Source organism: Orbicella franksi, chromosome 5, assembly GCF_964199315.1.
Source record: "Orbicella franksi chromosome 5, jaOrbFran1.1, whole genome shotgun sequence".
NCBI classification, from domain to species: Eukaryota; Metazoa; Cnidaria; class Anthozoa; order Scleractinia; family Merulinidae; genus Orbicella; species Orbicella franksi.
In genome coordinates this window covers 8,031,469-8,054,562 of record NC_138149.1, presented here as the reverse complement: position 1 = coordinate 8,054,562, position 23,094 = coordinate 8,031,469, and the positions used below count along the sequence as shown (strand labels likewise).

Here is a 23,094-nt window from a genome sequence, read left to right as displayed (position 1 = left end):
GCCATTTCTCGTGAAAACACTGGTCTCAGCAAAAAAAATAAATAAATAAATAAATAAAAAAATAATAATAAAACTGAAACATAACAAAATAATAACTAAATTAACAAGAATTAGTAAGAATCAGATAATCCAATGCGTATCTCTGTTCTCATTAACACAAATATTTTTCTGACCTTCGCTTTTAATAGCCTGACTAGGGACATTCTACGTGCCTCGGCAAGCACATGCTTCGGTAAGCAAAATTCTATAAATACACATTTTTTTTGGAAGTGTTTGCATACTAGTCAGTGATCCATTGGATTACAACCTGTCCACTTTTGGGAAATGATTGGTAGATATTGGCACAGAAGTGTTTGTTTTGGGTTTTTTTTTTTACACTTATGAAGTCATTTCTGTTGTTCCATTTTGTTTACTGAAGGAAGCCCAACACAAGACACAAATGAAAAGTATGGTGCCATCTTGGAATGTGCTTACACAGCGGGTTTTTTTTTCATAGATGCTTACAAAGCACGTTTTAAAAGATGCATACAAAGTATGTTTTAAAAGATGCTTACAAAGCATGTTTCACTCTCTCGACAAAGAAGGTTATGTTTAGACTGATTTGAAGTTTTATCAGTACTGAACTTGCTCTGATAGACTTCGCAGATCACATAACCAACTATCATTTTCGACCGTTGTCAGCAAACTCACATTTGACCAAATATCTGTTACAAAGACGCAACAGCATTGGAACTGATAGTCCAGACCATTTTCACCGCAACACTGTGGAGATCTTCGCCACAGTCGTCCCGCAGAGCATTCTTCAAGACGATTGACAATAACAATGCCACTGCTTGCACTAGAACTGTGCCAGCAGTCGGGTGTAGCCTTGATATCTTAGCATATTTCTGTTATATCCAAGCATAGTTAACTATGATCCAAGCCATAGCTTTGGCTTGCGTGTTATGACTAAGCAATAATGCGATGCAGACCGTGACGAGGCTGAAATTTAACTACGATTTGTGTTATTCTCATTCAGACGTTATCTGAGCTTGAAATGAGCTCTCGAGGACGTGACTCGACTGATTCCAAGGCATTTTCCCCCTACAAATATCCATTGAGTTAAAGTGCTTGTATTCCACTTTATCTACATCACTATGCCACAGTCTTGCTATAGGCAGATATTTCTTATTTTTTTCTATAATGGGCTGGCCAAGTGAAAACAACGACAAGAGCGCACAATATTAGCGTGTGTCCTGAAAGTTTTCCTTTAAATCTTTATTTTTATATCAGACGTGCGAACAATTTGATATACAAATTTGGATAAACCACTTCCTTATGTTAAACCAAGGTCATATCGGCCACATGACCGATCAGAAACAGTTCCTGTGTCGAGCCCGTGAAGGCGTCATCTTCTCGAAAGAGCGCGTCGCTTTTTCGTTTCGATCAATTTATCAATATGGTAAAGTAACTATTCTGGTTCGAATTAGCAATCGAACCAGAATTTGTTACCTATTAACGCGCTTTTGGTGAATCGATCGCGGTAGAAGGTAAGTCGACAGGCTGCCAATATTTAAATCAGAATCTTACTATGTTTTTAGTGTCTAAAACAGTTCGTAAATGACTAGATGTGGTCACCTTGGTTTCTAGTTTGTTAACCCAAATACAGTTTCGAATCTTGACTGTATAACGACGAGACGGATGTGATAAAATGGCAAATAACTTGAATACGAAGGGAAACTTTCCATCTTGATGGCCATGGACAGCTGTCTAGACCGGAAAGAATTCCGCTCTCCTTCGTCGAAGGCAACTGATTCTTTTTTATTGACACCGGCCCCTCAGTTTTTTCGCTAACTTATCGGTTCTATCGTATCCGAAGGGGCAATGTTGAATACGGCAGCTAGCGACGACCGATATTGTTGAATCAACAAACCCTCTGAGTACAGCTCTGCTCGGTTTTGTCTTCGGTGTCATTTTTAATGGCGGTTCGACCGATTGACAGGAAGTTAAACCGGTCTTCACCATTAAAAATAGCAATCTTCGCAGCATAGAAGTGGAAAAATCCGCAACTGTGGCTTTATTTTATTTTTATCGGCATAGTGAAGGGTCTTATGGTTCGTTGCGTTTAAGACTTTAAGTGAAAGAAGTAATTTAAAATTTTGCCATTTTGCCACCCGCGCGTTAACTTTAGTGTTTTTTTTTTTTTTTTTTTTTTTTTTTGGCATTTGTCGTTCGGGGAAACCTGCCGGAGCAGCAAAACGCGTTGATCGTATCATGAAAATAAACTTTGAACGAGATTGGGCCATTCGGTCCGACGGACTTTTTTACTATTTCTCAAAACATAAAAAAAAATGCATGATTTGATTTACATATTGATTAGGGGTTTTTCCCTTTTTTGTTTGTGATATTAATGTCTTATTGTCATACGAGCCTAGTGACATCCAGTGTCAATTTTCATTTTGGGAAACTGATTAAATGTGTTTCTGCGAAATTGCCAGCAAATAAAACCTGAACAAACAGGGCGAAAACGAAAAGGCCAGTAACTGGCTCACAAATGAAATATCGCTTAATCGTAGTTTGGGGGGGGGGGGGGGGGTGAAAAACACAGATATAGTGACTCAAATACTGTATTCAATGCACCAGCAAACTAGCTGCCGTCTACCAAGTGTTTGTTGAATCAGAGCGATTAAATACCTTTCCCTTGAAATAAAAATGGCGTAGCTTTCGTTTTAGAGCTGATTCAGCGAATTCAAAGGGAATTTCCAAGGTATACAAAATACCTAGTCTAAAATCAGTTGTTAAGTTTAGTGTTGTTACATTAGGTCATTCCGATGTTGTACATCAATGATCATGGAGTGAGTATTAGGTCTGTTCTCACTTATATTAACAGGCTTAATTTTAAAGTCTCGAATAAATCCGTTTTCGTTTTAGGCCGTAAGATTTACAAGTTGGCCTTGCTGTCGAAGAAACTGGACAAGTGGCGTGAAACTTGGGAGTCGACTTGGTAACTGACGTTCTTGAACTAAGGTGAGCATACCTGTTTTATTTCTTAGTATATTTGTAGCTTTTAATTTATCTTGAGAACGGGCAGAGACCAAGCAGTTACTTCAACATCATTAGTAGGCTATACGCCACTGCTATCTTGAGGTGAATTTGCGGTTCCATAATGAACATTACGTTGCAAGACTAGATGGACTGCTTCAGTGGTACCTTATTACAAGAATATTTCGCCACATGTTTAGTTCGCGATTTTGAGGTCTGCATATATTTCGCGACACTTAAATTCCGCGATTTTGCGAAAATTTTGTATTTTGAATCACTTCAACTTCGCGTCTTCGAGTAACTCATAATTCATTTCAATGTTACTTAAATATGTTCTTGAATTTAGTAAACCGACTTTGTCATGAACGTTAACAAAAACGCAACTGCTGGACTAAATGTTCACAGTAATTTCATGTTAGTCACTTAATTTTCGCGTCAAGTTATGTTCGCGGCACCTACTGTTCGCGTCACTTTAATTTCACGATTTATTTTAAATCGCGATATTCACAAAATTAACTGTTTCTCGAAACTTTCATGTAGTAAAGTAGCTAATGGTCCGTAGCTAGGTTGTTGACAAGTTCAGTATAATGTTTTAGGAGGCAATTGAAAGATCGCCTGGCTCCACACCACGCTTGAGAAATTTGAAAACGCAGCTTTATTTCTGCGGTTTGGCCAACCGGCCACACTAATCCGTCACGAAAACGGAACTTTCCAAAAACGATCTTCAAACCGGAGGAATTTGAAAACGCCGGCTTTGCGTTTTAGTGTGGAGGGAAAATATTTTAAAAACGGAGCTTTTGGAAAACGATGTTTTCACGATAATCATGTGATTTCCCAGCCCGAGTTTTCCTCAAACAAACCCAGAATAACCGGTGATCGTGACGGTTTCAGTTTTAAGTTTCTCCGGCGTAATACGGATGGAAAACATTTGATGCATTTTCAGATTGAAAACTTCGTTTTCAGATGTAGTCCGGCGTCATGTGGACGGAGCCTAAGTTGTTCTATTTCCCAAAGTTTTGCTGAGTTGACGCCGGGGGATAGAAACTTTTCATCTCTTGTTTCTTTTCGCTCTGAGATGTCGGAGATGTCCAGATTTCTTGCAATCGAGACGTTTATGTGACCTTGTCTGTAAAAACAAGGTAAGATGATGAAACGCGAGTAGCGCAGGCAACATCAAAGAGCGCTTTAGCGGAACAGAACGCGAGGCGAGACATGTAGGCGCGGAGTAACGAAAAACAAGCCCAGTTGTGTAATTTTTGTTTTCTCCTCTCTCGCGCTCCTCGCGCGCTAGGATCTTGGGCTCATCATTAATTAACAGTCGCAAATTCGTAAATCTAGGGAAAGGATTGATTTGGTGATGTTTACCACACATGTCACTGTGGTCATGCACATATTAAGACCTAGGGACAACGCGGTTGCAAAAGCAATCTAGGCCTCTGGATTTAGAGTCGCGAGGCCCTTCTCTCAAATCCTTCGCATTGCCACTACGTGGTGGTAACCCCACGTTCAAATCCTCATCTGTGATATGTTGACAGCAACCCATCGATTGGGAATTTTGCGAGCTTCTGGTTGATAAGCAAATCATTCGTTCGTTTAATTCCATTATCTTCATTTTGGTGATTACGGCATGTGGGCTGGGCACTGCTATGTCGCTTTCGGAAAACTATACTTGCGAGCTCACTTTTTTCTTTCACTTTTGACATCATCGATTCTTAAACCAGTAATTGCCCTTTGTGCAGCTTTTGCACATCTAGGTGTTCATTTCGGTGACTGAATGTCCCTGCTCGTGCAGTCTCGGTTTTAAATGCTGCCACCTCTATTCATTTGCTGGAAAAGATATAAATTATCCGCATGAGATCTTTTATTTTAAAAAGGCCATTTCGAATCCTGGACAAGACTTTCTACTTCGTTGTCTTTTTCTTTACTGCTTTGATGTAGTCACGAAGTACAGTCAAACCAAGTGAAGCGTACCCCTCAGGATTACATTAATGAATTGATTATTTGAATAAGGAACCCGCTGGAATAAATAGGCCACGTTCGATATATCAATGTTCTAACATGGCTCCGCGGCTTTCAGGACAAACTTCTATGTTTGGTGGTGTTTTCTTTGCATCCAAGTCTCTTTTGGGAATTGAAAGACAAAGGAAACTTAAAAAATTTGCTATTTTGATCCGAAAGCCTCGGATCGATGTCAGAATATTTGCAAGAATCCGTTCTGCTTTATTCAAGTAAATCCGCGAGCCTTCCTTTGAGTGAACCGTGAACTTTCCACGCTTTCGTCCATATTTTAATTAATTCAAAATCAGCTTCTTCATTCAATCTATAACATTTTGTTATGACGCTTATATTACCCAAGGCTTTTTGGTTTATAGAATCATGCAAAGAAATCAGTAATCTGTTGCGGCTCCAACCAAAAGCTTAATGATAATATCTTCACGCAGGGCGATACTGTGTTCGGTTCTGTGTTTTCGTGTTTGGTCTTTCTCCGACCTAAATTTAGCACAGACCACGAGTAATCCCTCTTTCGCTTAGTCCGTCGTGCGTGACGCGAAAGAAAACCAGGAGCTCGCGCGGCCATTTTCTTCTCGCGGGCAGGAAGCACGCGAAAGGATTTCGCCCTCAGGAATTCAGACGGCCACCTTTCCTCGCGGTTTATTTACGGTCTCGCTCGAACGGACTGAGTGAAAGACAGACTACTCTTAGACTCAATTTAGTATGTAAACTTCGTTAATCCGTGCTAATTTACAGTTGTATATTTGAAAAACCAACAAACAGAGACCAACACTGGCTAGTTTATCTCCGATATGCTCCAGCTGCCACCCCGAAGCTGTTTTCGACATTTACGGGCATCAGCAGTATCGACACGTAGGCAATGAGAAGCGTTGTGATGTGTTTATTTTGTGGAAAATTGTTGAGGTATAAAAGTATTACGCCAAGTGTAGACGTTCAAATCTTGGGCCAAATAATATGTTGCAGTGACGGTGTTTCGTCGACTTTCGTGTGTTTGTTTGTTTGTTTGTTTTTTTTTTGTGGTGTTGCGGTGTTCAGAGTACCCCCATGTCCTCCTCGTTTTGTTCTAAAACATTAGTCTCCGCTTGAAATTGCTAGCTTCCCTCTATTGACTCTTCAAACCCTTGTTCGAAAGTGAATATAATTTAGGCCACTTCGTGTACATGTATTTACATGAAAATAAGGAAGTGAAATCAAGGAACTTTTGAGCCTGTTAGCAAGTCATGATTGTTTGGCATTGAAATATAAATAGTACGCTGGACAAAACTGCTGTGGATCGACATTTTTCGACAAAAAATTAATGCAAGGAAAGTTCTGCTAATCATTTTGTGACTGTCTTAAACCTTATTAAATTCTACACAAGGAAAATTATTTTCATATGGATCACGCAAGGAAGACTTGAGTTACAACGTATCTAAATTTGCCAACTGAATCACAAAAGTACGAAACATCGCGCGATTCCTAAGAGAAATAGTTGTGTTTTTCATCGACATCCTGGTAGACCAGGGTTGTTGTGCGAAGAAGATCATTGCGTGTTTGTGGATTTTTTGTCATGTACTCGATGAGATGCATGGGGAGCAATAATCTATCCAAACAGCACAATAATCCTGTGATACAACAGCGGTCTAGCGAATCAAAGATTCAGGTTGTGGTGCTACCACCGAAGGGCCACAAGGCAAACAAGGCAAACCAAACAAAGTCTAATGGCAAGAAAATGCGAAAAATGGCAAGCTCCTTGTAGATGAGCCTAGAAACAGGTCCGGCATGTTTCCAAAAAGCACAAAAATAATTTTCCATGTGTAGAATTAAATAAAGTTTAAGACAATCGCAGAATTATTTGCGTCATTTAGCTTGTTTTAATTTTTTGTTGTAAAGCGTCGATCCAGAACAGTTTTGTCCAGCGTACTAAAATATGAACAGGATAACCAAACCAAGAGTTGAAGTGAATATATGAAGATCATATAGTTGAACCGCGGAGAAAGATATGAAGACATGATATGATTGATCATTGCAGTACACAACTTAACCCTCGGACGTGCAGTGGAGGGGGGGGGGGGGGGTGGGATGCCCCCCATAAAGTTTTTTCAAAGTTTTGAAAAGACCATCTATTCTAAGAGGCTGACACTTCTATCAATTTTTGACTCAAATTTCAGGTAGCTCTGACCAAAAACCAACATTTTTATAGACGATTTTGCCTTTTATTCAAGTTGTCTTCATCAAATTGCAGAATTTCACGAATTTGTAAATTTCCCAAACATTCTGGCTGGATTTTGTACTTATTTACATTATTTCCTGACTCTTAAGAAAATCCAAGATGGCGGTCAAATGACGTCATTAAACACCAACAAAAATGGTGTAATTTTGTAGAGCAAGCTCAGGGCTATCTACTCAAAGCAAATTTATTTCGCTGTGCCTTAACAGAACGAAAACCCATGGCAGGGACTCTATCCAGCCCCCTTCCTTCCCCCCCCCCCCCCCCTCCACACCCCAACAATTTTTAGGGCTCGGACACTGTTTGGCTCCAAAAAGTCGATTTCGGGTCCAAAAAGAGCATTTTTCAGTGAAGGATGCAAAAAGATTAAGTTCACCACGATTAAAAACATATTTGAAACCATAAATTGGGCGTCTAAAAAGAATACAACAGTTTCGTCTCAGCGGCACTTTAAAGTGCATCTAACCCCCAAAGTTTTTTTTTGCTGAAACGAATCCACTTGTTATTCGAAGCATTTGGGCGAAAAAATTTGGTTGGATCCTCGATTTTCTATGCCCTTTCAAAGTCGCGATTGATTTGTTACGCGACCGCGTTTAGCGAGTCTGGGGCGGCGGTTGCTGATGACGTCTACCCAGGAACCAAACACAATAGCGTCTCAGTCAGCTCTCTGTAGTTGCTTACGAAGATGGAAAACAAACCTAATCGTTCCAACATATTTTGGGACTGAAACATCCAAGTTGGGACTGAAAAGTCCGATTGATATCGATTGTTCTCGATTAATATCGATTATCGGTTTATCGATTGACTACGCCTGGTTTACGTCTTTATTGTACCATTGACCGATCATCGCCCGTAAATCGTACAGTATATCTTTCTTAAATCTGGGATATTGCTGCAACAGCCGATAGCACTTCTGGAAGGCGTTTCTGCGCACTTTTCGAAAGTGTGTTTCACTTTACCGGTTTACCGGGAGAAAGAAGTGGATACTATTGTCTCAGTTCAAAGCCAAAGTGCTAGTGCAATTTTGCGGTTAGCCTGCGCGTAGACGTTTCCCATTTCCTTTGCTTTACGGTGTTAGTTTTGTTTCTTATTATGGTACCTTTGTTTTCGTTTTAATCCCAGTAGGTACTATTGGTGTAGCTTTACTTGCTTTGGTACATGCCATGGATGCTGCCTCAGTAAATGTCCACGCCCTTAGCAAAAAAGCCATGAATTATACCCGACTTTGTCGGCTTCTAGTGGTCGGGGGAAGCCAGGTTCTTCGAGAGACGTTTGATAGAATACACCCCCCGGAAAGGCTTCACTATACGTTATCAAGCCATCCGGTGCGAGCCTTCTTGGAATCACTTCACACAGGCAATCATGGAATTCTTGACAGAGAGCAGTGGAGAATGCTCTACCCTTCCATGCCCTGCACTGTGTCATCACAAAACTTTGACATCACTCTGTTGATGGTGCTGTTGAGAAAAGTTTCAGGCTTGACACCACCTGCCACTGGCTGGAATAGTCCTCCTCCTGAAACGGACATGAGTACTGAAGCTGACATCATCCGAGTGAAGGTTTGGGGAAACGAAGTATACGATCATGGCAGCGAAGCCTTTGTTGACGACCTGATGTTTGATAGATACTGGCGGGATGTTCAACAAACACTGATACGGCTTGGAGGAGGGCGTGACGGACCTCGCATAGACAAGGTTGATTGCGTGGACCATGGTGTCGGGCGACATTTTCAGGAAATTCTGCAGCAGTGGATAGAGGTCGAAGGCAAAATTGATGAAATTGAAGGTAGAATATTGCATAAACAGTACCTAGATAGATGTGCGTGCTTAGGATATACCGGATACCTTTAGCGGTGTCTCACGTTCATGTGACGTAGCGCGTGCGGCGTAAACTGTAGGTACCTAAACCGCGTATAGAGCTGGCAATCAAGCTGTATCAACAATTTTGAAATAAAGTTAATTGTCGAATTTTGAACGACCTCTAAATGGGAGCGTCCGAGTCACCTTTTGAAGCGAATTTTGTCATTCGGTAATTTAAAACGAACAAACTAAACCAACAAAACAAGCAAACAAAAAAAAAATGAATAAATAACAACCGGGAAACAATATAGTCGAACAAAACAAAACAAGACAACGGGAGAATAAATGCAACGATTCGAACCTGTAAGACACAAACAAAACATTTCAAAACGTTTAAATGGTTGTCAAAACTGTAAGTTAAGGCGAGGAAAGGTAAGGTCTGCATACAAGCCAAGTGGCCCATCAGGCCAGAGTTTATCCCGGTTTCTGTAGCATGAAGCGACTAGGAAAATTTCCACTCCCCCCTGAATGGGACGCTAGTCCATCGCAGCGTTACACCCAGCATTAAATTCTCCGGTATCCATTTGTACACCTGGGTGGAGAGAGGCACTGTGAGAGTTAAATGTCTTCCGCCAGCACACAACACAATTTCCCCAACCAGAGCTCGAACCCGAAGCGCTCGATCCGGTGACGAGCGCACTAACCATGAGGACACCGTTTTGTAACGACTGTTATTTACAGGAGGTCTGTGTGAACGGCGTTACTGCTTTGCTGATACTTTCACTGATGATTTGTCCTCTTTGAATTAAAGAGACTGTAATGTACACTTTTGCAGGAAACGTGGGATTTTTGTATGCAGAAGCAGATGATATTTCTCCCCTTGAGCGTTCTGTTGGGACAACAAGAGCAGCTCTGAGGCCCGTGAATAAATCTTTACAATCGCTGAGGAAACTCAGAGCTTGTGTCTCTTCAGGAACTGCTGGTAAGACAGAACAACGTTGTGTTTACAAGGTTAAATATAACACGCAAATTAAAAAATACGCACAGTAGCGTCAGTAGCTGGTCGCCCCAAAAAAATAGCTATAGAGCTATTAAGTTGGGTACACAGAGTCAAGTCAGAAGGTAGGGCTTCACTAAATTGTCTAAATGTTAACATCGTAATCAAGTAAGCCTGGAATATTGAAGCGTACCATCTTTACTTCTACATGGATGAAATGGTATGGTGTCTCATGTTTCTTTCTATTTTTCTCCAATACCTCTCTCCATAATTCAAAGGCCAATAAAAGGTATGCCAGTTTCCAAAGTCGTCTTGGTCGTGCACTAATTGAAAAAAATTACTCCAAGACGAACGTCCAGGGCTTTTCTTAAACCGACACTTTATGTAGTAATTCAAACAACTGACATCAGAGTACTTTTAATTGTTGCATCTATCTTGTCACTTGTAGCCGGGTAGTCCTTTAAATTCTCTTCGAGAGCAAAACTAAGCGATTTTCGCGAACGTAACAAACCATACATGTTTTGCTGCCGTTCAGCCCAGCCATAAATCTTAACTGCGAGCGGTTTCTTTCCCGTTTTCTAGCGTGCGACGCGAATACACGAATGCGAAGCTGAAGAAGAACGATGAAGCGGCGAGGGGCGCTTGTGTGGAAACAATGGAATCCCCTCATTCCCTTTTCATTTCGTCTCCTAATTTTCTTTATTTTTACTTTGCTATCGCGCGGAGAATTTCAGGAATAGAAATCGACTGCTCGTAGTCTGTGACAAACCAGGTAATGGATAGTTTCCGAGAAAGTAGTGTAGTGTAAATTATCAAATGCTTCATCTTGGAAAATTATAAAATTTGACCGAAATGTCATGATCAACAGGGAGGTAGTCTAATCTCTACATGTATTTTTTTCCATTGTATTTTAACAGCATGTGGAACGATAGAAATTCCGTTGAATAAAGAGATCAATTCACACGAGGCTTCTGCTAAAAACGGCATAAATCGAATAACGGTGCCAAAAATGTTTCACAACGAGGATACACGAAGAGTGAACGAAACTGTGGTGACACAGCTTGACAGGGCTATTAACCTCCAGCAAAGCGACCATATAGCAGGTGCGCGGAAGAGACTTCAGGGTGTCTTTGAAACCGTTAGGAAACTTCCTCCGCGTTTTTTCCGTATTCCAACTAAAGATGGTCTAAGAGTATTACGTCGTGGGAAAGAGCTTTTTGTTGAGGACAGCGTCTGTTGTTCTGTGAAACACGGAACTTTACTGTTGGATTCGAGTAATTCAGGAGCGCAGTTTTACAGTAGTTTGCTTAACGTTATTGGTGCCTTTGCTAAAGTAATCTCTGAGTTCAAAATGGCTGAAGAAACATTTTCATTACTCATCAATTTCCATCAACAGTCAGCTTTCACTAGCCGTAAGCGCGACCTCGGGGCTGCTTACAACAACAGAGGGTGCATTTTACTAATGCTGGGGGATTTGGAACAGGCAGAGTACAATTTTAAGACGTCTTTGAATTACTTGGAATCGGACAAACAATGTCATCAGCTACACATTCCGTTTCTGGAGACAATGTCCATTGCAGTAAACAGCAACATTGGTCGCTTACATCAGCTTTCTAGGAATTATTCCAAGGCCCTTGAGAAGCAAATACAGTTGGTGGAAACCTGTAAAACTAAAGAAGTAAAAGAGTTACCTCTTCAAGTTGTATTTACATTGCTGAATAACCTGGCAGTGTTGTATACCACTCTTGGAAAATTCAGCAAAGCGGAGCGGGAGTTGAATTGGATGGTATCGTACTGCTACAAAATGCACAGAGAGGACTGCGATTTCCTTCTCAACTTCGTAAAGCTGCATCTTTCTGAAGTATTCTTGTCTCATGGAAAACCAAAGGAAGCAGAGAAAGCGTTCAGACTTGATGATGACATAGACTTTGCAGAAATGTTTGGAGGACTTCACATCAATTTTCGTATTGAAACAGTTGAGAAGTTGGTAGACGTGCTGGTCCTAAAGGGCAAAATCAGATTTGCCTGTAAACTTCTGGACAGAGGTGTAGACAGTCTCGAGAACATTTTTGGACCGGATCATCTTAATGTTGCCTTGCTGCTGTACAAGCAAGGAAAAATTCTAACCCTCGCTGGTGAGGTCTCGAACGCGGCGGAGAAATTCAAATGCTCTATTGGAATCTTGGAAGAGATATTCGGGATAAAGCATCCGCTTCTCCTCAAGTGCTACAGGTCTGTGGGTGAACTGGCTTTGAGATTGAAACAAGCAGATGAATCGTATTTTTACTTTCAGAGAGCCATGGAAAACATAGAGGCCATATACCAAGTGTCATTTGTCAATGAGTTGTCCAGGACGTATTTAGAAATGACGAGCTCCAACACCTTTCATCAACGCAAGATGCTAGAGGATACCTGGAAGATTGAGGGTCTAGTTGCTGAGCACGGTGTGGTATTGGCAGTATTGTTATCGCAACCAGTTGTCCAGGACGTCATCCCTCCTTTAAGAAGATCTAAAACCAAACTAAAGCAGCCATTTTCTACAAACAGCAGGGACGTACAATGCCGAGACACCAAGGAGATAGTTTCATTCAAATATGCAAGTGACTTCTTGCAGACTGGTCAGATATTCCTTCGTCAAAGAATGAAAAAAGAAGCTGCTGCCTTTTTCCAGCAAGCAAGGAAGTATTCCATGGCATTAGACGCCACCCGAGGTCCTGCCTACGCATGTACTACACGTCTGTACGACGTTCTCACCGAAAAACGACTCGGAAACCGAGAAAATAAACATGAGATGTTTAATTGTTTGAAAGAGCTTAATGAGGTCAGCGCAAAGATCAGCAGTGAGAGTAGCTCCAAAAGATCAACTGAAGCAGCAACAACAACAACAACAACAGTGGCAACAGCGACAGCAGCAGCAACAACAACGGCGACATTTGATGACCAGCTTGACATAAAACTTGTTCTAATTTTTCTCATACTCTTGTCTATTGAGATGAAAATGATCGATACGACGTTTGCGGCGTATGACCTGTATTCTAGAATTTCTCACAACGAAGATGGATTTCTACATGTCCTCAATGGCGAAGTTCAAGTTTATGCATCGAAAACGTCAATCACCTGCAACGGGAAAAGTGCCCTGCAAGACGTCCTTGTCTTTTCCACGATTGGTTTGAATGAGATTGACTCGCAACGGCCCCTCCCTGACGACGAATTATACAGAAGTTTAGCCTTTAAGAAGAACGTGCCAACTGACAGCTTTCTGGTGGCTTACACTTCATCTGTCTTTCTGGATATCGAGGATCTGCGGGCACTAAACAGCAAGGTATCACTTTCAGTCCAAGAATGCTTTCAACAGAAGTGTTTTGAAACTGGAGTTGAAGACAGCGCGACTCAAGTTGTTGTAGATCTGACCACAACGACGTCTACTTGTGACCACCATAACGTCTTGTTAACTATTAGTCGTATGGAGCTTTTTTCTCTCTGTTTGTTGCAAGGGGCCACCTGTGAAATACCTCAAGGGGGAAATATTTCAGAAATCTCCACGGCGATGTCCCAGAAGACCGTTCACTTGACCTTCGAAGATGAGCAAACGAGCTATTTCATGTTTAGCAAGAATGCTCTTTACCTTCTTCAGCAGTGCAGGTCTGGTAAAATTTCAACCCTGTCGGTACAGCATCACTGCCTTTCCTTGACGATCACCCATCCAGTGAAAGCGCGTGTTACGCTGTGGCGCAAGGACAGTTCCATCAGCCAAAAAGTACAGTTCGTTCAAACAACAACAAGGCATTACATGGCAGGTTGGACAATGCCTCGGCAAAGGTGCTCTGCAGAGTTTGCTGTAGCAGAAAGGCTCTTTGTGCCAGTCATTGATCATTTGGCAAACGCTTATCAAGTGCCATACAAAACTGACGAGCCCCCGGATGTCTCAGACGTGCACTGTGAGCAAAGTGGGTTTCTCTTGGATGGGCGGCAACCAAAGGAGATAAACGTTGTCAGTCTAAGGATGGTAAGAACTGACGCAAAAGGTGTTCTTCGAACGTCTCTACTGCTGAATTTCAAATATCCTAAATGTAGTGCAGATTTTTTTCTAGAGATTCTTCATTTAAACCCAGAATGCCGATGATCTTAATAACAAGTGTTTTGGAAACATTCGCAGGCGACGCATTTTGTCGCGAGAAAGCACTCTAGGGCCGAAATGGAAGTCACCCATCCACTAAGTAAAACCATCTCACCTCTGATTTAGTTCATTTGCAAACAGTACACAAGGATGTCTTGACTCGTATAGGTAAGACTGTAGGCAAAGATCAAACCCGATTGTTATCTGCTTTTTGAAGCCTAACAGCCTATATTAGCTGATAGCACCAACCTGGCAAAGCTGAATCAAATCCTTGTGAATCCTGGAACTTCAGTGAGCTTCGCTTGTTTCCCTGGCGTTAGTTCTCTCAAGTGTTCAAACACCTAGTTTCTTTAGCATGGACACATGCTCATGTATACTATGTATTCTTTACAGTTGTTTATATGCATGTGTATAGTCTTGTCCTAACTACTTTAAGAAGGCATAAAACGTTTGTATCAACCATATTATTTGAACTGAAGAACGTACCTTAACTTCCCTCTAAGTTACTCTCTTAGGCTGTTGAGACTGCATATCTTCCCTTATTACGATTTCACTTCTAATTGCTAGGAAAAGAGTGAAACTCTTAGAAACAACTTAAATGCTACCATTCTGGAAAACCTAACGATCGTCAGCGAGTTAGCAAGTCAGCTCCATGAAGATGTCATACAAGAAGGTGACAATGACTTTGCGGCGGAAGCACACAGAGTAGATGAAAGTCGTTCGCCCATTTCTTCTCAAAGTCAGTTCGAGCAGGAAGCAACTTCTAGCGACTGTAATCTCCAGCCATCGACCTTAAATCCTGAAGCAAACATACAGAGCCGGCATTCATCGTTGGAGGCTCCAAACATGGCCGGTGAAGAAGAGACGCCAGAGATTCGCCAGACATGTCCCTTGCCCAGGGAAGAAGAAGATGAAAACTTGCTGGGAAGAAGCCTTTTTGAAAAGGATAGAGACTCAAGACGTTCCTTAATAATTGAGTTACACCACGAAGTTACCAGAAAGTCGAATTTAATAAACGAGCAGGACGGTCCTTCAGATAAAGTGACACAGCAAGTTGGCAACCGTGTGATTGACACAGAAACTGCAGGGACATGTCATACGGCCACCTCAGGTAACCATCTAACACGCGCGGACATCACTGACAGTAGTTTCGAGAGTGCGACGTTTAATCCTAAAGCTGAATTACAAGCCCCAAATTTGATGGAACCGCAGTCAAAACCCGACCCAAAAGACGATGAAGACGCACTGGAGGGGCATCTTCTTGAAAAACGGGCGTCCATTGCCAAGTTAACAGGCCCAAAGATGGAAGAAATATTGCCTAAGTGGAATGATGAAACTGATACAAAGGACGACTTTGCAAAAGACCAAGGTTTGTATGAAAAGCAACCATTTAAAAGTTCTCATGAAAACGTTCCTGGACAATGCATAAAAGACGAAGTAAAGCGACGCCTTATTGATGTTGATATGGATGATTCAGTAACTCAGGATGGAACAGAGAATGCCACATTGGATAATCAATGCCAGTCAAACTCTCTTTCCTCTACTCATGGTCAAACACAGCATCTACAGGATGTCACTCAAAGACAGAAAAAGCACACTATACTTGAGGAGGAAAAGAACAAAACAATTTCACTAATGGAAATGGGGGAAGAGTACATTTTTCAGCGAAGAGACAAACGAGAAAGCTGCGATGGACAAAACGAGCCACTGGTAAACAAAGAATTTTCTCAAGCCTTCATACTTGCCAATGTGACAAAAAGAGAAACATCAAGATCATCATTTAATGTTTACGACGACACTGTTCCCGACGGACCCATGGGAACCTTCACCGGAATCCATAACAGCTCGATTGATTTATTGGCTTCAAGAAACAGAGATGTCGACGGGCCTCTGAAGAGAGTCGGAAATAATCTCCAAATTCAATCAGGCTTGGTATCCGAAAACGCAGACGGAATGTTGACCTCTCGGAGACCAACAGAGGACGAGACTAACTGTGAAAAATTACATCGTGGTACACGAAGAAATGAAAATTTACGAGCATCCAAGCAAAGCGGAAAGGACACAAGTGTCTGGAATTCACCACCCGCATTTCTGGGAGGTGATGTTCTTGTTGACGGTGGTGCGAAAGACTCGCTCCGTGAAGAAGACAAAATGGTAAATGGTCCTGCTTTAACAGGCGAAGCGTTCACGACATGTCAAGATGGCACCGAGAGGATCCGTGAAAATGACATGAGACCATTTCCGTCGAGTGCTGCTAGAGATGAAGTCGATGGTCGAGTCAATTCTCCTAAGAGCGATGCTAATGTCAATGATCTTCCAGGATTCGGAGGAGCTAGACCAAAAGAAATATTACGAAATTCAACCAGAAGAAATTGTTCGAACAAGACAAAGATGTCTGAACCAATATCAACTTATCAGCACAACGAAACGGGAGAAATTGGTTTAAAGCCTGGCTTTTTGGCACGCCATACCGTGAAGGGTAATGGAGCAATATTGGATTTACCTCCGCAAGACGGTTGGGATGAGTGCTACTTCTCCGCCAGAGCTTGTGAAAATATTACCTATGGCGACAACCTGCGATTACCGGGAGATGGAATCAACCTGCCTGGCTATACATCGAGTTCTAGTAGTCAAGGCTTATATGAACAGGCAGCGTTTGCAGCTAGAACCTCTACACGAGGTAATGCTCAGTCACTTACTATCAACCAGAAACCTTCACTTAATCAAAAGGAAAGTTGGCATTTTCCACCTCTTGAAAGTCCCAGTTGTGATCAAGGTTTATGTGCATATGTAAGTCAGCAAAATCTTTCTCTTGAAGCACTGTTTGGTAGTCGTGGATCAGGAACTGCTTACAATGAGATGGATTCCATGTCGAATGAATACCACAACAGCATGGGGAACGTTGACAATAGAATGGTTAAGTCAGCTGTAGTGAGTGATGGTCATCATTCTTCATCCGAAGATTCTACGTCCTCCCTCCTCGGACGTCTTCAACAGATAATGTCCAAAACCGTCAACCTTGTTGCTTCAAGTAATGCTGTGGCAAAGCAACCTCAAAAAGAGACAAAAGAAGCCGTTAAACTTAGTGTACAGGAAGAAGCAAGAGGGCGCAGAAAACAGGAACGAGCCGTAAGAACAGGAGTCGAAGATTCAAGGAATCAAGAGGAATCCACACAGGACAATGAAGAAACCAAGAGGCAGCACATACCCACACCAGTACAGGAAACTCCGCGTCCTGTCTGCAGCCACTACCAGCGCCGTTGCTTGGTCCGTTTTCCCTGCTGTGAGAAGTTCTACCCTTGCCATCGTTGCCACAACGAGTCGAAAGACTGCAGCAATGGTCAAGCGAGAGCCACTAATGCTACTCACATACGATGCACTATCTGCTACCATGAACAAGTGGTAAGATGTTAATTTCTTCTGTATTCTTTATACTCTTTGAAGGCTCTGTAAGATTAGGTTTCTTTTAGAGGAGTGGGGCGGATATTAACGTAGGTCCACATCAGCCCACCGGCTGCCCCTACCTGCTTAGCCTTGTTATTCAATAAAGATTGATTGCTTGCTTACTTGATCGATCAAACCATTGATTGCCCAGGCCTGTAAATTGATTGACTGACTGATTGATTGATTGATTGATTGATTGATCGATCGATCGATCGATCGATCGATTGAATGAATGAAGTATTTATTCCCATTGAACATTATGTTCTGCCTTTTTGACAATTAAAAAGGAAAAATGTGATAGCCCAGTCCTTTGAACCAAGGGTTCGGAAGCCAAATGCACAGGACATGCTTCAAGAAATTACATTACTTATTTTCTCGTTTTACACCTCGACAGATGGTAATTGACAGTGGATAGGTGTTTCAAATCAGAGTTTTAACGTTTCCTATGATACAGTGAGCTTTGTAAGTTTCTTTAAGCTCACAGGAAACAAAGCCAAAGCTAAGTTAGAAACAGGTCACATCGGTGATCTGCTCCCTCGCCTATTTGTCGCAGAAATGAAAATTAAGCATCACGCAATGATTGAATTGAAAAATTTTACTTAAATATTAGTTGTCTTATTGTTATAACTTTCAGATAGATGAACAAAGCCAAACCTGTGGTGCTTGTAAATCAAAAATGTCTGAGTACTTCTGTGTCACCTGTAAGCATTTTACGTCAGTTGACAAAAATCCATTTCACTGTGATAAATGCGGGATCTGCAGGTAAGTTGGAGTTATGCATGTCGAATGAGTAAACTTTGAAAACTTTGAGTAAACTTTGAAAAATATATACATATGACGAAATTAGGAAACCACAAAAAGGCACCTTACCCGAATGTGGTCTATTTGGCATTTGTTGCAATTCTCATTTTGACCCTATTCAGATCGGAGCGTACAGGTTAAAAGTGACCGCGCTGACCTTGACCGTTTATAATTTTTTCCCAATAATTAAGTAACATCTGCAAAATTATCTCGACTGGCAAACATTTGGTTCACCAGAATTTAACATTCATGCAGTTCTTTTTGCTACATTTTTGTTACATTTTTTGCTACAAGACTTTTAGCATTATCGTATCGGTTTTGATAAGTTTTCAGCCTAGTTCTTAGGCGTGGTCGGTTCAGTGGAGTGTTGGGTCTATCGAGGCCGGTCACGCAACGAAGAGCATTAGGAAAACAACGGCGAGCAAATAAACATAAAACGTAACGTTTTGGGCACAAAGTTACGAACTCAATGACGTTTATAGTATATAAAACTGGTCAATGTTGTCTAGTGTTCCGTGGGCAAGAAAGAACAAAACAGTCAACACCATTGAATCGAGGAGAGGGTGCTTATGGTTACTTTGAGACAAATTTGTTATCTGTGGTCCAGCCCTTATCTATTCATTTCAAACTCTCGGAGACTAATTTGTCGGTAATTGTGATCATAGAAGACCGCAAAAAGCCCGATCTGAATTTAGTATGATTTTGTTGGAAGAAAGATCCTCGTTGACTCGAAGATGCCACACGAAACTAACTTAATTCTTCCCTATTGCAGAATCCACCGAGACAGATCGTTCCATTGCGACGTTTGTAACGTGTGCCTGGACAAACGTCTTCAGGGAAAACACAAGTGTAGACCGGACTCTGGACACGATGAATGCTGCATTTGTTTGGAGGTTAGCTTTTTCATCCTCATCTGACAGAGGAGCGCTTCAGATGTCCTCTGCCTATTCATATAAGACTCCAAAGACTTTTCTTGGACAGGAATCGTGATTTCGGGTGATAGGTTTTCGATGTATCTAACGGAAATCTAGAGTAACAGTATACTAAGTGCATGAAGTATGCGAGACCAGCCTTAGGCCATGGACAGTTCAGGTTTCAAACACAGATTCGCTTGTATGTTTTGCATGTTAATTAAGGTCAAACCCTTTGTTTGGGCGGAGTGCGGTGGGGGCTTGCAAAAGAGAGACTCAGTTTAAAAGGAAGAGTACTTTTGTAGCGCGGTATCATGATCATTTGGAACTCAGTCATTTTCTTTTGTATTGTTTTCAGGATGCTTTTAGTGGCTGTCAAATTCTTCCTTGCTCGCACAAAGTTCACAGAGACTGCGCAATTGCAATGATACAAAATGGCGTGTAAGTATCAATGGAAGTTCCAATATTTTGTTCAGATAACTCTTTAGGGCAATCAAATAGAGGCATTGAGATCCTGCAAAGCACGCCAACACAGGGTTGGGGAAATTCCAAGGTGCTACAATCACGGATATAAAACGACGAGGAGTGGTGAATCTTTTGTTGACCTGTATCAGTAAAATAGTTAGATAACAATAAATAGTGAGGCAATAGACGGCACTCTGATGGTTACAGAAAGGAGAAGAAAAACGGGAATGAAACACAATTTTGAGCTAATTAAGTAACATTAGCACCAATTTTGTGAAACAAATGCAGGGGTAAATTGAAGTATTTTAATCTTTGTTATGACAAATCCATTATATGGGGCGTGGTGGTCTGATGGTTAGTGAGATGAACCCTATTTCGAGCGGTCTGGGTTCGAGCCTAAAATTAAAAACCCCCTTTACTTTAGTTCTGAGTGCTTATGACTCAAAAACGAGTACGGCGACCCCCTTGTTTTATTATCGAATTGTAATTACAATGTCAACATTCAATGTAACAAAAAGTTGAAAAAGATGTAGGAGCGGATTCAAAGCCACCTTAAATTTTCCAAAAGTTGTTTTCCAAAGAACGCCTCGCATTATCTGACAAAGAGTGGTAACACTGATTCATCAAAGTAGAAGTACTGAAAAAATGCTGGAAACCTATGTGAAACACCTTAACTTATGGAGAAAAAGGATAATGGAAGTGAAGGCTAAATTTATTTTCCTGCTTTATTTTTCCACAGCCGTTCATGTCCAATTTGCCGCCATCCGCTGTTTAGTCAACCTCAAAATAGTCCTCAGTAAATGGAACAAGTCGACAACATTTTTTTGTGATGATTTAAAGAAACAAGAAGACAATTAAGATAAACAAAAAGAAGTGGCAATACAAAAGAAGAAAGAAAATTATTCAAAACCCGTGATATTAAATTTTTAGCTTTGCACGATGTTTCAACTCGACCCTGTACAAAAAAATTAAACGAAAAAAAACGCAAGTATCTATCTGGTATTTATGATGTTAGATAGTTTCGGCAGTATTCAATTAAGTGCAGAGTTTTCGTTTAGTTGATTTGAAATTGAAAACGTTGAGAGAAGCAAACCCTTTATGCGTCGTTTGCAAAGAAACAGAAGAATGATAAAAAAATGTAGGGATGTTAGAACTTTAAATATTTTGAAATACACTCTGTGCAAAATCCAAAATCTTTCCATAGAATCAAAAGTCGCAGTCGCATGATTTACATAGATTCGACATCCCTCAAAGTCGACCTTTTCTTTCTCTATGAATTGTTGCTTTAAGGTCTCTGTACTCACATTTAAGTAAATGTGGGTACAGAGGGAAAAAAATGGAACATCGCACTGCCTTGCACAAATAACTTTCATTAGCCTTTTGGATTTTAAATATTAGATAGTCCTAGATGGAGACAACAGAGTCAAATACTAGTTATAGTTTTAAGTGTTGTATTTCCATCCCCTTAGTTTGCGCTAGTATAGTATTGCCACTTCTTTAACAAACTTTTTTGATTATTATCGATGGACCGCTTAATTGAACGGTAATAACATTGGGCGAAAGACAGCTGCGCTGTAAAGTGCCAGAAAGGCCCCCCCTGCGCCTGATACAATTACAAGTAAGTAATAGTAATTTGCATTGAACATTTTTCTAAGATCATTAAGTACGTTGACGGATACGTTATACCATAAACATGGGCTGTCCTGAAAAGAGAGATTGCGATACATCATCATGCTGAATTAGAGAAACATCATAAGAGAACCTCCTGTTTCAGCTGTTACACAGAAAGAGGACAATCTCTCATACTTTAGTGGGCATCTACGCTAGGAATAACGGTTCGTCTTTCTCAGTTTCAGCTATTAAAAACAAGATGCAGAGAAGTAGGCGTAAGGTTACCGTATATATTTATTTATATGAGTAATAACGAAGAGGCAAGATTTGCTGTTACTCCGAGTTTCGTGCTTACGCACTCATCAGACAGTATTTAATGATAAGCATTCCTATCAACTAGATATATATACACGGTATTAAACAATAGGCTAATTGCTGGACTAGTTGCATTACAATAAGTGATAGTTATACTGGAAAACAATAGGTGTGAAGACAGAAATTACGGGGACGAGTATAAACTGCGTGGGTGCAGTACAATATAAAGAAAGTGTCAAGCGTTCTTCAAGTAGAATTTGTTCTCGTGCCGGCATTTAGAAATAAGTTCTGATCTTTTGTTTAGTAGATTGTCGTTGCTATGTTTGATAATCATTAGTTTTTCTGTGAGGCAGAGGTCGCATCGTTTGGAAATGTTGTTGTAGGGTCTTGCACGGCTAATAATTGACCATTTGATGTTGAAGTCTTGTTTTTTGTCGTGTAGTTGCCAGATGTATTTAGAAAGCTCGGTGCTGTTGATGTGTTTTCTGTGCTTAAATGTGGATTTGTGCTGCGAGAATCTCTGTTTGAGTGTTCCTTCTGTCAGTCCAATGTAGTTCTTGGTTGTGTTGTTAGTTGTAACTTGTGCGTTGTAGATTACACTGGAAGTCAGGCATTTGTTGTCTAGCGGGCATTGGTCTTTTTTGCGGCAGTTGCATTGCTCTCCGGTGATTGCGTTGGCGTTGTTGTCGGCGTTTGTTATTTTCATGTTGTGTTTGTTGATTACTGTTTTCATGTTGTCCATGCAACTGTAGCTGACTTTGACGTTGTTTTTGTTGAAGAGGCTGTGGTATTTATGTTGGTTCGGAAAGTGCTTAGATATGAGCTTCAGGAATGTTCTACCGATGTTTGTCTTTACGTTTTTACTAAATGGAGGGTTGTACCATATAATGTTTCTTTGTCTGTTGCGTCGGGGGCGTGTTGGTTGATTGTCTTCGTTGTAAATTAGTGTTTCAGAGTATCCGCTGGCTTTCAAAGCAGTTTCGTAGATTGGTTTGGCCTTGTTGAATTCGTGTTCGTTGCATGAGTTGGCGGAAATACGGCGATTGATGGATGCTGGAAGTTGCTTTATTATGTTAGGTGGGTGGTTAGACTTTGTGTTGATGTACTGCGGCTCGTCGTTAGGCTTTCTGTAGGGGCAGTAGGTACCTTTTGTAAGATCGAAGGTGACGTCCAGGTAGTTAACAATTTTCATGTTAGTCTGTATGGTAATGTTAAGTCCATATGTCTTGAAGCGTCTTGTTATGTCCTTCCTTGTACGGTCTGCTTGAGGTCCGGAGATGTTTTTGAAGATGGCAAGTCCGTCGTCTCTGTAAAGCCCGATGTTGTCTATCCCGTATATGTTACACAGGTCGTCGAGAATGAATAAGCCTACGAGCTCGCATACTTCGGCT

At 41.1% G+C, this 23,094-nt stretch overlaps 1 protein-coding gene across 1 annotated transcript; it reads left to right on the top strand.

Moving 5' to 3' along the window:
• The first annotated feature begins 701 nt into the window (after positions 1–701).
• On the top strand, positions 702–20,895 carry LOC145486756 (uncharacterized). The gene is made up of 10 exons (XM_081465466.1): positions 702–1,529; positions 2,911–3,006; positions 8,366–9,028; positions 9,878–10,024; positions 10,957–14,045; positions 14,724–17,558; positions 18,235–18,362; positions 19,174–19,294; positions 19,671–19,753; positions 20,517–20,895. Exons 3-10 carry the CDS (start codon positions 8,407–8,409, stop codon positions 20,575–20,577), a joined length of 7,086 nt encoding a protein of 2,361 aa, XP_081321592.1. The 5' UTR covers positions 702–1,529; positions 2,911–3,006; positions 8,366–8,406; the 3' UTR covers positions 20,578–20,895.
• The last annotated feature ends 2,199 nt before the right edge of the window (positions 20,896–23,094 follow it).

Coding starts and splice junctions, on each gene's coding strand:
- LOC145486756 (XM_081465466.1), top strand. CDS start 8,407: ATGGATGCTGCCTCAGTAAATGTCCACGCCCTTAGCAAAAAAGCCATG. Junction 10,025..10,956: donor TGTCTCTTCAGGAACTGCTG/GTAAGACAGAAC, acceptor GTATTTTAACAG/CATGTGGAACGATAGAAATT. Junction 14,046..14,723: donor ACGTTGTCAGTCTAAGGATG/GTAAGAACTGAC, acceptor TCTAATTGCTAG/GAAAAGAGTGAAACTCTTAG.